A 12,980-nucleotide genomic window follows, 5' to 3' on the forward strand; every position below is an offset into this window, starting at 1 on the left:
TTTATTTATTCTTTTATTTCTCTCTCCCCCTCTCTTCATCTCCATCAATCACATGCAAGTGACCGAACATATGAGAAGAAAAATAAGGAGTGTAGCTGCGCAGATGGATAAATACCGGGCGTGTCTGTGGGCGTTTAAGGGGTTATATATGCTATTTCCGGCTGTAGATGCTCTTACAACCCCCTACGAGCGGGTTTTACACTGGCTCAGCAGTTTGCACGACATTTTTTAATAGAGAAAACACCTGAAGGTACTTCATTTTATACTTCAACAAATACCAATACGAGGCAAAAGGCAGAGAAGTGCTTGTAAAAACCAAATATGTCAAAGTCCAGAAAGAACACCATCTTCACAATGGCACCACAACCTTCACGTCTTGCTTCCTTTGCCGTCGTCGAAAGTGGATGTGTCGTTGCTACATTGGGCATATTCAACACCTTCATGGAAACCCCACCGTCGCCGAAAATATGAAGATGAAGTGGAAACATATCTAGGAGGGTCTTAAGGCATTTTGAACCGATCTCTAAAAAATAGAGGAGTAAACATTAAAGTAAACCTTAGTGGAGTATAATTATTTCACTAAATATTCGCCGGACCTAGCCGACCCCCTATATATAACGGAGTAATACTTACTTTTGGTTTATGCATAACTGCCTTAAGTACACCCACTAGCCATAGATGGACTCCCCAGTTCGCAGTGCCTACCATCTAGCTGTGCTTGCCTCATCATCATACAACACTTCAGTCGGGAACAAATACAACAACCGACCGGAGGAAGACCCAAGGATTTGGAACTTAATTTGGAAAAGGAGAAAGCACCGCCACAACAAAAAAAAGGACCGATATTTCCATATGGAGGATGACGAATGAATCACTGCCACCAACTTGTTTGTTATTTTGCATGCAACATAACCCGGCTAGCTAAAACGTACTCCTTCCGCCTGAAATACTTATCGCACAAATAGATAAAATTGGATGTATCTAGAATTAAAATATGTCTAGATACAACCATTTTTCGACAAGTATTTCCGGACGGAGGGAGTAGCAATCTCGTGCGCTACCAGCTTGTTGTTTTTATTTTTGTTCCAAAAAGCTTTGCTCAGCGATGCACAGTCGCTTTCAGCCACGACTGGTCTGTCAGTCTGTTTGAGTCCCTCCCATTCCTAGCAGAGTAACATATTTTTTTTCATATATACTCAGCTCATACCAAAGCGTATTTGAAGTATAGTATAGCATCTATACCTCTGAGTGTTCATTTGTAAATTTTCGAATTTACAGAAACAGGGTTCCATGGAGCTGAGGGGCAGGAAATCTACTCTCCTTGGCACAGTAGCACGGACAAGAATGCGGTCAACATCTATCTATCCGGCGTGGAAGTCGTACAACCGAGATGATCATAGACGCAGCCGACAGTTCTGACTCTCCAAGCATCGTCCCCGTTTTCCTCTGCAATCAGTGGTGAGAACGACTCGACACTTTAAAACACGAGGCTGAAATGGCAAACTGGATCACCGAGATAAGGACACACTCAAAGCAGTGACGAGCTAGCCCGGCTGCATGAGCCCAATCGGTCACACCGATCGATCCTCCAGCCACTCTCGCGCAGCCAGTGCATGCACTGCGGACATAGATGGAGGTCGAAATCCCAACCCAGCACCGCGAGCCCAAGGTTAAGCGCCCTAGCGCGTGGCGATGGCATGATCTCCCGGGCGCCGCCGCCAAGCCGCTCCGGGACCCCCTCCTCGCCGTCAACTTCCTGCTGCTGGCCGTCGGCGCGGCCTGCGGCCCGCTCCTCCTCCGCCTCTACTTCCTGCGCGGCGGCTCCCGCAAGTGGCTCTCCAGCCTGCTCCAGACCGCCGGCTGGCCGCTCCTCCTCGTGCCCCTCTGCTTCTCCTTCTCCTCCCGCCGCCGCCGCAGGGGACGCCAAGGCGACGACGCCACGGCTAGCAGCAGCGTCTTCCTCATGACGCCCCGCCTCCTGGCCGCGTCCGCCGTCGTCGGCCTCATGACCGGCGCCGACAACTTCCTCTACGCCTACGGCCAGGCCTACCTCCCGGTGTCCACCTCCTCCATCCTCATCTCCACGCAGCTGGCCTTCACGGCCGCCTTCGCGCTGCTGCTCGTGCGCCAGCGCTTCACGGGCTCCACGGTCAACGCGATCGTGCTGCTCAGCGTCGGCGCCGCCATGCTAGGGATGGGCTCCGGAGGGGACCGCCCGGCGGGGGTGTCGGGCGCGCAGTACGCCGTCGGGTTCGGCATGGCGCTGGGCGCCGCGGCGCTCTACGGCCTCGTGCTGCCCGTCATGGAGCTCAGTCAGGCGTGGCACGCGGCGCGCGCCGGCTCCGCGGCCCTCACCTACACGCTCGTCGTTGAGATTCAGGTCGTCATCGGGCTCACCGCCACGGCGTTCTGCGCCGTCGGCATGCTGGCAAACAACGATTTCCAGGTGAGTTTTCAGCGCTAATTCCTTCGTCACTAGCCTCTGCTATCTACAGAGCCCCACTCTCTCCACCTACTTTCTATTGCAACTGGCTAAAGGGTGTGGTTAAGTAGTGACATGACTGTAAGAAAGAAAAAATAATTCTGTAAGGATCTCTACATCGACTGAGATTTAGCAATCCTATTGGCAAAAATATTTACGTTCGGAGCAGTTTGGAAGGTGAGTCCGACGAGAAAACTAAAACAGAGGTTAAAATGCAGCAATCCACGTCTGAGTCCAGGCTTATCTCCACCCAGAACAGTAAATTCGAAAATAAATAGTAAAAGACAAAAAAACTAAGATTTGTTGGCATTGAAGATGCTTGAGTGCGCTAGGTGCCTGCAAAATTTCATGATGAATAGATATTCCAAAAGCTCTCAGCAAAAAATAATAATCGGCTTTCGACAATGTGTTTTTTCAAAGTTTCTTATAGTCCCGCGTTTTATTGTTTTCGTTGCACTCCTAAAGTGTCCTTTCACCACTAAAATTTCAACCTTTCAAAGCTTCCACGAGTATTACTATTCGTAGAAAGTAACGGCGAGAAAGCACCTGTGGGTTCCTCCACTTAATTGTGACATCACAAAGATGACAAGATTGAAGTGATTGAGGCTTATCTCGATAACGAGTGGGTCAATATGATCGACATCCACGCGTCCTTTCGGTTAATCATAGTACCGCCTGGTGATATATGTGTCTGTGGGTGCGAGTAGGCTGAATTGATAACAAGTGGCTCAATATTGTTCTACTACTCCTTATAGCATGAAAAAAAAAGAGCATAACATGCACGCTCGCTCACTCACGTCATGTTGCGTTTTGTAAATTGAGTTCGAGTTCGGGCTAATGTTATGTGTCTTGTTGAAGGAATTTAATTTTTGCTTGGCAATGCACTACCTAGTTTTGGGTGCATGTGTCAATACTCGAGCTCGTCGTGGACACGTTTTATACTCCCTCGGATTCTTCTGCCCTGTATCAGTTGCATCTCTTCGCCTTTTCCATGTATACCTCTATGTAGAGGAGATACAAAGGAGCGAGAGACTACAGATTGCACAACACACAGAACAAAATACACATGCGGAGTTCCAATGTGACTAGCTGCTTCTCCGTCGACCCCATCTTAATGACTGCGTGCACAGCCGGCCGGTAAAGCAGGCCTCCGAAACCCCTGTTAGAGTTGTGCCGAATATTGTGTACAATGTAGGTTACAGTTGGACTCTGAGTTGTATTGTATTTAGATAATATAAGAGTTGTGTCATAATAGGAGACTTATATCCCGATAATTCATCCTGGAGCCCGGGCTCATCTGCTCCCTCTTAGCAAAACATTCAAAACAAATACTAGAAAAATTCAAAAAATTCCAAACTTTTTTGTGGTGGTAGATAATTTGACGCGTGAGGTGCGCCCCAAAATTCAACTTATTTGCACATCTGAGTAGCTCTCTGCAAAAAAGACAAATCGGGGTCAAAACAGTGCGTGAACAGTAAACATTTTTACAGACCCTGATTTTGTCTTTTTTGCCGAGAGCTGCTCAGATGCTCAAACGAGTTGAATTTTGGGGCGCACCTCACGCGTCAAATTATCTACCACCACAAAAAAGTTTGGAATTTTTTGAATTTTTCTAGTATTTTTTTGATTTTTTTTCTAATCGTGAGTGCAGATGAGCCCGGATGCAGATTAGCCGCACTCACTTATATCCTACGTTTCTTATATACTGAGTGGGTAGACACATGATATAATCTATGCTAACATAATAGCACAGGCACACGATGTAATTTATGCTAACATTATAGTAACCACAACTGCTTTCTCATTGTTGCTATTCACGAATAGTAATAGTCGTGGAAGCTTTGAAAAGTTAAAAATTTAGCGGGCAAAGGACATTCGAGGAGTGCTCAGTGAAAAGAACAAAATGCGGGTCTATAAGAAAATTTGGAAAAACACCTTCTCGAAAGCTGATTTCTTTTTTCCTGAGAGCTACTAAGATGTCTATTCATCATGAAATTTAGGAGGCCCCTAGAGCATCTTCAATGCCAACAAATTTTTGTTTATTATTATTATTTTTGAATTTACTGTTCACTGGATGAGATGAGCTTGGACTCGGGTGTGCATTGCAGCATTTTAACCTTATTTGTGAATAGTAACGGTGAGAAAGCAGTTGTGGGTTACTCCACTTAATTGGGACATCACAAAGACGACAAGATTGCAAGTGATTGAGGCTTATCTCGATAACGAGTGGGCCAATATGATCGACATCTCCACGTCTTTTCGGTTAATCATACTACTCCCCCGTGATACTTGTGGCTGTGGGTGCGAGTAGGCTGAATCATCTAGAACGAGTGGGTCAATTGTTCTATTATTCCTCATAGCATGAGAAAAAAGAGCAATAACATACACGCTCACTCGCTCTCTCACGCTAGGCAATGCACACGTAGTGTGAATCGATTTCGAGTTCGGGCTAATATTATGTGCGTTGTTGGAGGAACTAAACTTTTTGCTCGACAGTGCACTACCTTATTCTGGGTGTACATGTCAATACTCGAGTTCACTGTGAGTTGCATCTCTTCATTCTCCCCACGCGTCTCGGAGGAGATGCAGAGAAGAGAAAGACTATAAGGTAGAATCCTGGTACTACCAGTGTCTAACGAAGTACTTTTTTTTAATACTTTAATTTTGATTTTTGTATAAACTAATAGAATCCTGGTATTTGACCCAAAATTATTAGTACTAGCAAAACATCGAGATTTAATTTGAGCATTGTGATGCAGGCAATCCCAGGAGAAGCCCGGCAGTCCCAACTCGGCCAGCCGGGCTACTACCTGCTGCTGGTCGGCACAGCCGCCGTGTACCAGTGCTTCTGCCTCGGCATAATCGGCGCCATCTACTACGGCTCGGCGCTGCTCGCCGGAGTCATCATCACCGTGCTCCTCCCAGTGACCGAGGTCCTGGCCGTCGTCTTCTTCCATGAACCCTTCAGCGGCACCAAGGGCGTCGCCCTCGGGCTGTCGCTCTGGGGCCTCGCCTCCTATTTCTACGGCGAGGTGCGGAACAAGGCCCCGGAGGCAGAGCACCAGACAAGTTTGTGTGCGGATCGTGACTGCGAGAATTAGTGGGAGCAGCACGTGCTTTTGAGAAAGAAGGAGACATGTCTATGCACTGTCGTGTGTAAGAACCGAATGCCATGGATGGCAATGGCATGGCGCACATAATATTCGCGTGATAACTTGTGCTCCAATGCAGCAGTAAAGATGTTCTTTTGCTGCTCAGTCTTTGATGTCAATAGTTATTCTTTGATTTAATCGACTATGACCCCTGTTGCCAATGGCGGCTGCTCGGTGGCGGTGACCCGCTGGAGAGGTGATTTGTGTGGCGATCTTGGAGGCTCTGGACAGCTGGTGGCGACTGGCATGGCGGTGGACAACCTCGTCTCAGTATAGTTAGCCGCCTTCTCGATGTCGGTCATGTTCTCATCGGAGCCGAAGGCCCCATCTCCGGACGGCGAGAGGGCTAGACTCACCAGGGCACCATGTCGGTGCTGCGCGGCGGCGCGGTGCTGGCGCTGTCGTCCGCGATCTGCAAGGCTGGCATGGTAATCGTGGTGGTGCTGGGCTTTGCCACAGGGAGCACAGTGTGGGCGACGGCGGCATTTTTTTGATTTGTTTTTTGAAATAGAGGCAAAAGCTTTGCCTTTTTCATTAGTTAAGAAGAAAATAGTTGCCCAGTTAATTACCGGAAAACTGAGCGAAAACCGATATATGGAGGGCCAAGCCCACACTAGAACTCAAGCACCTAACGTACGACACCGCGGATGACACCTCCCAACAAGCCAAGCCGTGAAACCTCATGCGAACTACTCCCAAAATAAAAAACACCGTAGAAGAGGAAACAAAGAGGCGATTAACATCTTGCAGCGTTGTCCCTCACGGCGGCACATACCACCTGGTTGGCATTCTTGATCTTCTCCACTTTGACAAGGCGAGTCAATCCCTGGGTGATCGCAGGCATGGCAATGAGGCATTTGATCAGCTCGGTTAAGTCATGCAAAGTGCCACCTTCATCAATCGCGAAAGTGCATCCCTTTGCAACAGCCTGTACTTCGTCGGAGATAGAACTAGCTAGGCTGATCTCAGTGGCCACCACCAGAGCAACTAACCCCAAGGTCAGCGGCTGCATGGTGTTGCCAATGTCCTCAGTACCTTGGTCCCTATGGTCTGCCACCAGCGCTGCCTGCGTGAGCGGCAACGACCCCTGCAGACCAACTGATGCCTCCGCCCGCTCCAAGAAGCTGGTTGCACGTGCCAACCACAAACACAAAGAGTCCTCAAGCTTATGCAATGGACGAAGCACCAGCTCCATCATGACCTGAGGATCAGAACCACTCAAAGCAAGCAAGGATTTAGAAGATTTTGCCACAACCTCATGATCAGAACTACCTCCACTAGAAGCTTCAGAAAACCTCACAAACTCGGGAACTTCAGCATGAACTACGGGAGCAACAATGGAAGCACAAGAGCGGCTATCAGAAGATGGGCATGACGGAGGTGGAGAGGCACGCACACGGCGGCAAGGAGCTCTGACAGAGGAGAGGTGAAGGCAACAATCCCTCTCACAGTGCCCAGAGCGGAGACATGTGAGGCATCGAATCGGGTCCCGCCAGAAGGCGGCCTTGTGGTCCAGAGCCAAGCAGCGGAAACATCGACCATGAGTTCTCCGTCTGAAGGCCACGGCTTGCTCTAGCTTCGCGGATTGGGAAGCATGGCCGCAACTCACATCGCCACAGGGACGACCCTTTCGTCCTACGAAAATCCAAGGACCTTCCCCAGGCTGAGCATCCACAGCCTCCGCTGATCACAAGAAGACGGCACGAAAAAGCAAGAAGCGGACGACACACAATCCACAACATTCGTCTCCGGCGGCGCCAGCTCCCTCATCATTGCAGCACCGAAAGTGCGGCCTTCGGTGACGGTCAGCAGCGTTCATGGCACGAACTCAGCATCTTCACCAAGCGGCGACTACGTAACCAAGGCAGCAACTTCGGCCCCATCACCAACATCGGGGCAAGGCAGGATCTGCACAGAGGGGACGAGGCCATGTGTGGCCGCCGGATGCAACAACAGAGCCAACTCTACCTCCTTCTCACCAACAATGGTTGTGCAGCCACTCTTGGCCCCAAGCAAAACCTCCATCACATCGGCAGGAGCAGGGCTCCGGCCAGCCGGAGGCGACAAAGAGACGGAATCCAGATCTGCCTGATCTGGATCGAGCTGAGGGAGCCCAACATTGGGGGACGTCGGTGGCTCCGGTGGCTGAGTGGAGACGGAGCCGACAATGGGGGCGGGGCGGCGGGCGGCGGAACCAGAGTGGTCATCGACGCAGCCTTGGAGGAGAGCGAGCGGCTGATCCGGACCTCCCTCTGACCTCCATTCTCCACTCGAATCCTACAGGCTGGGGGCCACGGCCGTGGGCGAGGGAGTACGCGAGGCGCTGAGAGGGTGGCCGGTGGGGCCGGGGTGGCAACGGTGAGGGCTGGTGGAGGGATGCAGGGTCGGGGTCGGGGGAGCGAGCCGTTTCCGCTCCCATCTTCATGACGGCGACATTCTTGGATGTTATGGAATTGTTGTTGACCGCCAGCAAGACCATGGTGCTGAAACTGATGTAGGTGCACGACTAAGAGTCATGACGGTGGCGGCCTCTGTTGGACACAATGACAGTGTCAGGCGGTGGCCTGGTCCATGTAGGGAAAGAGAGGGCGGCGGCAATGGCCGCTGGTCACTGCACCTAGACAAACATGACAAGGAGATCAAGGGGCGGAACCGCGAATCTAAAGGCGTGTCTGCCGAAGTGTCCTTTTTTACCGGTTGAAACAAACAATTAATTATTGTTACTTGTTGGTTACAAGTCACTAACAATTGCATTAGTAAAAACCATTTTTTTGGGATGGTGGGTTATTACCAACTCGAACATGGGTTTATCCCCCCATGTTACCCAACCAACTATAAAAACGAGTTCGGCAACCCTAACCATCACCAATCATATCACATTTGTCTTCTGCCTCCTCGTGCTCACATCATCGTAACTATTTCACTCCTATGTTGCTCTCGACTTCCCCTCCCTATGTTGCTCTCGACTCTTAGGCTCCTAGTGACCGCGTGCACGACTGCACGAGGGCAAGTCTCCAAAACCATGCCCTTTACTAACCTACACCAGATGAAGAGCAATAAGATTTTGGGGCATCAAGGGCGGTCAAGGCAGTCAAGGCAGCGGCGGCGATGATGAGGACGACCTGCTCGGCGTGCTGCTTAGGGTGCAGAAGGACGGCGGCGTCAAGTGTGCCCTTGAAGGAAATATGCCCTAGAGGCAATAATAAAGTTGTTATTTATATTTCCTTATATTATGATAAATGTTTATTATTCATGCTAGAATTGTATTAACCAGAAACTTAGTACATGTGTGAATACATAGACAAAACATAGTGTTCCTAGTATGCCTCTACTTGACTAGCTCATTGATCAAAGATGGTTATGTTTCCTGACCATAGACATGTGTTGTCATTTGATGAACGGGATCACATCATTAGAGACTGATGTGATGGACAAGACCCATCCATTAGCTTAACATAATGATCGTTACAGTTTTATTGCTATTGCTTTCTTCATGACTTATACATGTTCCTCTAACTATGAGAATATGCAACTCCCGAATACACCTTGTGTGCTATCAAACGTCACAATGTAACTGGGTGATTATAAAGATGCTCTACAGGTGTCTCCGAAGGTGTTTGTTGGGTTGGCATAGATCGAGATTAGGATTTGTCACTCTGTGTATCGGAGAGGTATCTCTGGGCCCTCTCGGTAATGCTCATCACTATAAGCCTTGCAAGCAATGTGACTAATGAGTTAGTTGCGGGATGAAGCATTACGGAATGAGTAAAGAGACTTGCCTGTAAGGAGATTGAACTAGGTATGATGATACCGATGATCGAATCTCGGGCAAGTAACATACCGATGACAAAGGGAACAACGTATGTTGTTGTGCAGTTTGACCGATAAAGATCTTCGTAGAATATGTAGGAGCCAATACGAGCATCCAGGTTCCGCTATTGGTTATTGATCGGAGATGTTTCTCGATCATGTCTACATAGTTCTCAAACCCGTAGGGTCCGCACGCTTAACGTTCAATCATGATTTGTATTATGAGTTATGTGTTTTTGATGACCAAAGTTTGTTTGGTGTCCCGGATGAGATCACGGACATGACGAGGAGTCTTGAAATGGTCGAGACATAAAGATTAATATATTGGAAGGTTATGTACGGACACCAGAATAGTTCCGGAGAGGTTCAAACATTTTCCGGAGTACCGAGGGGTTACCGAAACCCGTTGGGGAAGTGTTGGGCCAACATGGTCCTAAGTGAGAGAGAGGGAAGCCCACAAGGGGTGGTCACACACCCCCCTCATAGGGAGTCCGGATAGGACAAGGAGGAGTGGGCGGCGCCCCCTTCCCTTTCCCTCTCCCTCTCCTTCTGATTCCCTCCGGTGAAAAAAAGGTAGAGAGGGGGGGGGGAATCCTACTTGGATGGGGAGTCCAAGTAGGACTCCCCCTATGGTGCACCCCTCCTGGCCGTCGACCTCTCTCCCCCCTCCTTTATATACGTGGGCAGGGGGCACCCCAAAGGCACATTAATTGTTCTCTTTGCGGTGTGCGGTGCCCCCCTCTATAGTTTACTCCTTTGGTCATAGCGTCGTAGTGCTTAGGCGAAGCCCTGCGCGTGCACATCATCAACACCGTCGCCACGCCGTTGTGCCGACAGAACTCTTCCTCGACCCTCTATTGGATCAAGAGCTCGAGGGACATCATCGAGCTGAACGTGTGCTGAACACGGAGGTGCCGTACGTTCGGTACTTGGATCGGTTGGATCATGAAGACGTTCCACTACATCAACCGCGTTAACTAAATGCTTCCGCTTTTGGTCTAAGAGGATACGTGGACACACTCTCCCCTCTCGTTGTTATGCATCTCCTAGATAGATCTTGCGTGATTGTAGGATTTTTTTTGAAATTGCATGCTACGTTCCCTAATAGTGGCATCCGAGCCAGGTCTATGCGTAGATGATATGCATGGGTAGAACACAAGTGAGTTGTGGGCGATAATAGTCATACTGCTTACTACCAATGTCTTACTTTGATTCGGCGGTATTGTTGTATGAAGCGGCCCGGACCGACAATACATGACCGCGTTCATGAGACTGGTTCTTCTGACGTGCTTTGTGTTGGAAATATGCCCTAGAGGCAATAATAAAAGCATTATTATTATATTTCTTTGTTCATGATAATTGTCTTTATTCATGCTATAACTGTATTATCCGGAAATCGTAATACACGTGTGAATACATAGACCATAATATGTCCCTAGTAAGCCTCTAGTTGACTAGCTCGTTGATCAACAGATAGTCATGATTTCCTGGCTATGGACATTGGATGTCATTGATAACGGGATCACATCATTAGGAGAATGATGTGATGGACAAGACCCAATCCTAAGCATAGTACAAAGATCGTGTAGTTCGTTTGCTAGAGCTTTTCCAATGTCAAGTATCTTTTCCTTTGACCATGAGATCGTGTAACTCCCGGATACCGTAGAAGTGCTTTGGGTGTATCAAACGTCACAACGTAACTGGGTGACTATAAAGGTGCACTACAGGTATTTCCGAAAGTGTCTGTTGGGTTGACACGGATCGAGACTGGGATTTGTCACTCCGGATAACGGAGAGGTATCACTGGGCCCACTCGGTAATGCATCATCATTATGAGCTCAAAGTGACCAAGTGTCTGGTCACGGGATCATGCATTGTGGTATGAGTAAAGTGACTTGCCAGTAACGAGATTGAACAAGGTATTGGGATACCGACGATCGAGTCTCGGGCAAGTAACATACCGTTTGACAAAGGGAATTGTATACGGGGTTGATTAATCCTCGACATCGTGGTTCATCCGATGAGATCATCGTGGAGCATGTGGGAGCCAACATGGGTATCCAGATCCCGCTGTTGGTTATTGACTGGAGAGTCGTCTCAGTCATGTCTGCTTGTCTCCCGAACCCGTAGGGTCTACACACTTAAGGTTCGGTGACGCTAGGGTTATGAAGATATGTATATGCAGTAAACCCGAATGTTGTTCGGAGTCCCGGATGAGATCCCGGACGTCACGAGGAGTTCCAGAATGGTCCGGAGGTAAAGAATTATATATAGGAAGTGCTGTTTCGGCCATCGGGACAAGTTTCGGGGTTATCGGTATTATACCGGGACCACCGGAGGGGTCCCAGGGGCCCACCGGGTGGGGCCACCTGTCCCGGGGGGCCACATGGGCTGTAGGGGGTGCGCCTTAGCCTACATGGGCCAAGGGCACCAGCCCCACTAGGCCCACGCGCCTAGGGTTTCCATGGGGAAGGAGTCCAAGTGGTGGAAGGCACCTCTAGGTGCCTTGGGGGGGAGGGAATCCTCCCCTTGGCAGCCGCACCTAGGAGATTATATCTCCTAGGCTATGCACCAACCCCCTTGGCCCTCCTATATATAGTGGGGGAGAGGAGGGATTTCATACCTCAGCCTTTGGTGCTTCCCTCTCTCCCCGTTACGTCTCTCTCTCGTAGTATAGGCGAAGCCCTGCTACTGTGACGCCCTGCATCCACCACCATGCCGTCGTGCTGCTGGATCTTCATCAACCTCCCCTCCCCCCTTGCTGGATCAAGAAAGGAGGAGACGTCATCCGTTCCATACGTGTGTTGAACGCGGAGGCAGCGTCCGCTCGGTGCTAAGATCATCGGTGATTTGAATCACGTCGTGTTCGACTACATCATCCCCGTTCCTTGAACGCTTCCGCTCGCGATCTACAAGGTATGTAGATGCATCTAATCACTCGTTGCTAGATGAACTCATAGATGGATCTTGGTGAAACCGTAGGAAATTTTTTGTTTTCTGCAACGTTCCCCAACAGTGGCATCATGAGCTAGGTCTATGCGTAGTTCTCTTGCACGAGTAGAACACAAAGTAGTTGTGGGCGTTGATTTTGTTCAATATGCTTGCCGTTACTAGTCTTATCTTGATTCGGCGGCATCGTGGGATGAAGCGGCCCGGACCGACCTTACACGTACTCTTACGTGAGACAGGTTCCACCGACTGACATGCACTAGTTGCATAAGGTGGCCAGCGGGTGTTTGTCTCTCCTACTTTAGTCGGATCGGATTCGATGAAAGGGGTCCTTATGAAGGGTAAATAGCAATTGGCATATCACGTTGTGGTCTTTGCGTAGGTAAGAAACGTTCTTGCTAGAAACCCATGGCAGCCACGTAAAACATGCAAACAACAATTAGAGAACGTCTAACTTGTTTTTGCAGGGTATGCTATGTGATGTGATATGGCCAAAGTTGTGATGAATGATGAATGATCTATATGTGATGTATGAGATGTTCATGCTATTGTAATAGGAATCACAACTTACATGTCGATGAGTATGA

General features: G+C 49.2%; 1 protein-coding gene across 2 annotated transcripts; it reads left to right on the plus strand.

Annotated features, from left to right (window-relative positions):
• Nucleotides 1–1,464: 1,464 nt before the first annotated feature.
• LOC123113615 (purine permease 3) lies at nt 1,465–5,739 on the plus strand. 2 transcript variants are annotated; one of them, XM_044534912.1, is made up of 3 exons: nt 1,465–2,446; nt 4,979–5,090; nt 5,242–5,479. In XM_044534912.1, the coding sequence occupies exons 1-2, from the start codon at nt 1,631–1,633 to the stop codon at nt 5,087–5,089; spliced, it is 927 nt and encodes a 308-aa protein (XP_044390847.1). In that variant the 5' UTR covers nt 1,465–1,630; the 3' UTR covers nt 5,090; nt 5,242–5,479. The 2 variants fall into 2 exon arrangements, with proteins under 2 accessions (XP_044390847.1, XP_044390846.1); XM_044534911.1 differs by lacking the exon at nt 4,979–5,090 and having other exon boundaries at nt 1,470–2,446; nt 5,242–5,739.
• Nucleotides 5,740–12,980: the final 7,241 nt, after the last annotated feature.

The sequence above is a fragment of the Triticum aestivum genome, chromosome 5B (assembly GCF_018294505.1).
Source record: "Triticum aestivum cultivar Chinese Spring chromosome 5B, IWGSC CS RefSeq v2.1, whole genome shotgun sequence".
NCBI lineage: Eukaryota > Viridiplantae > Streptophyta > Magnoliopsida > Poales > Poaceae > Triticum > Triticum aestivum.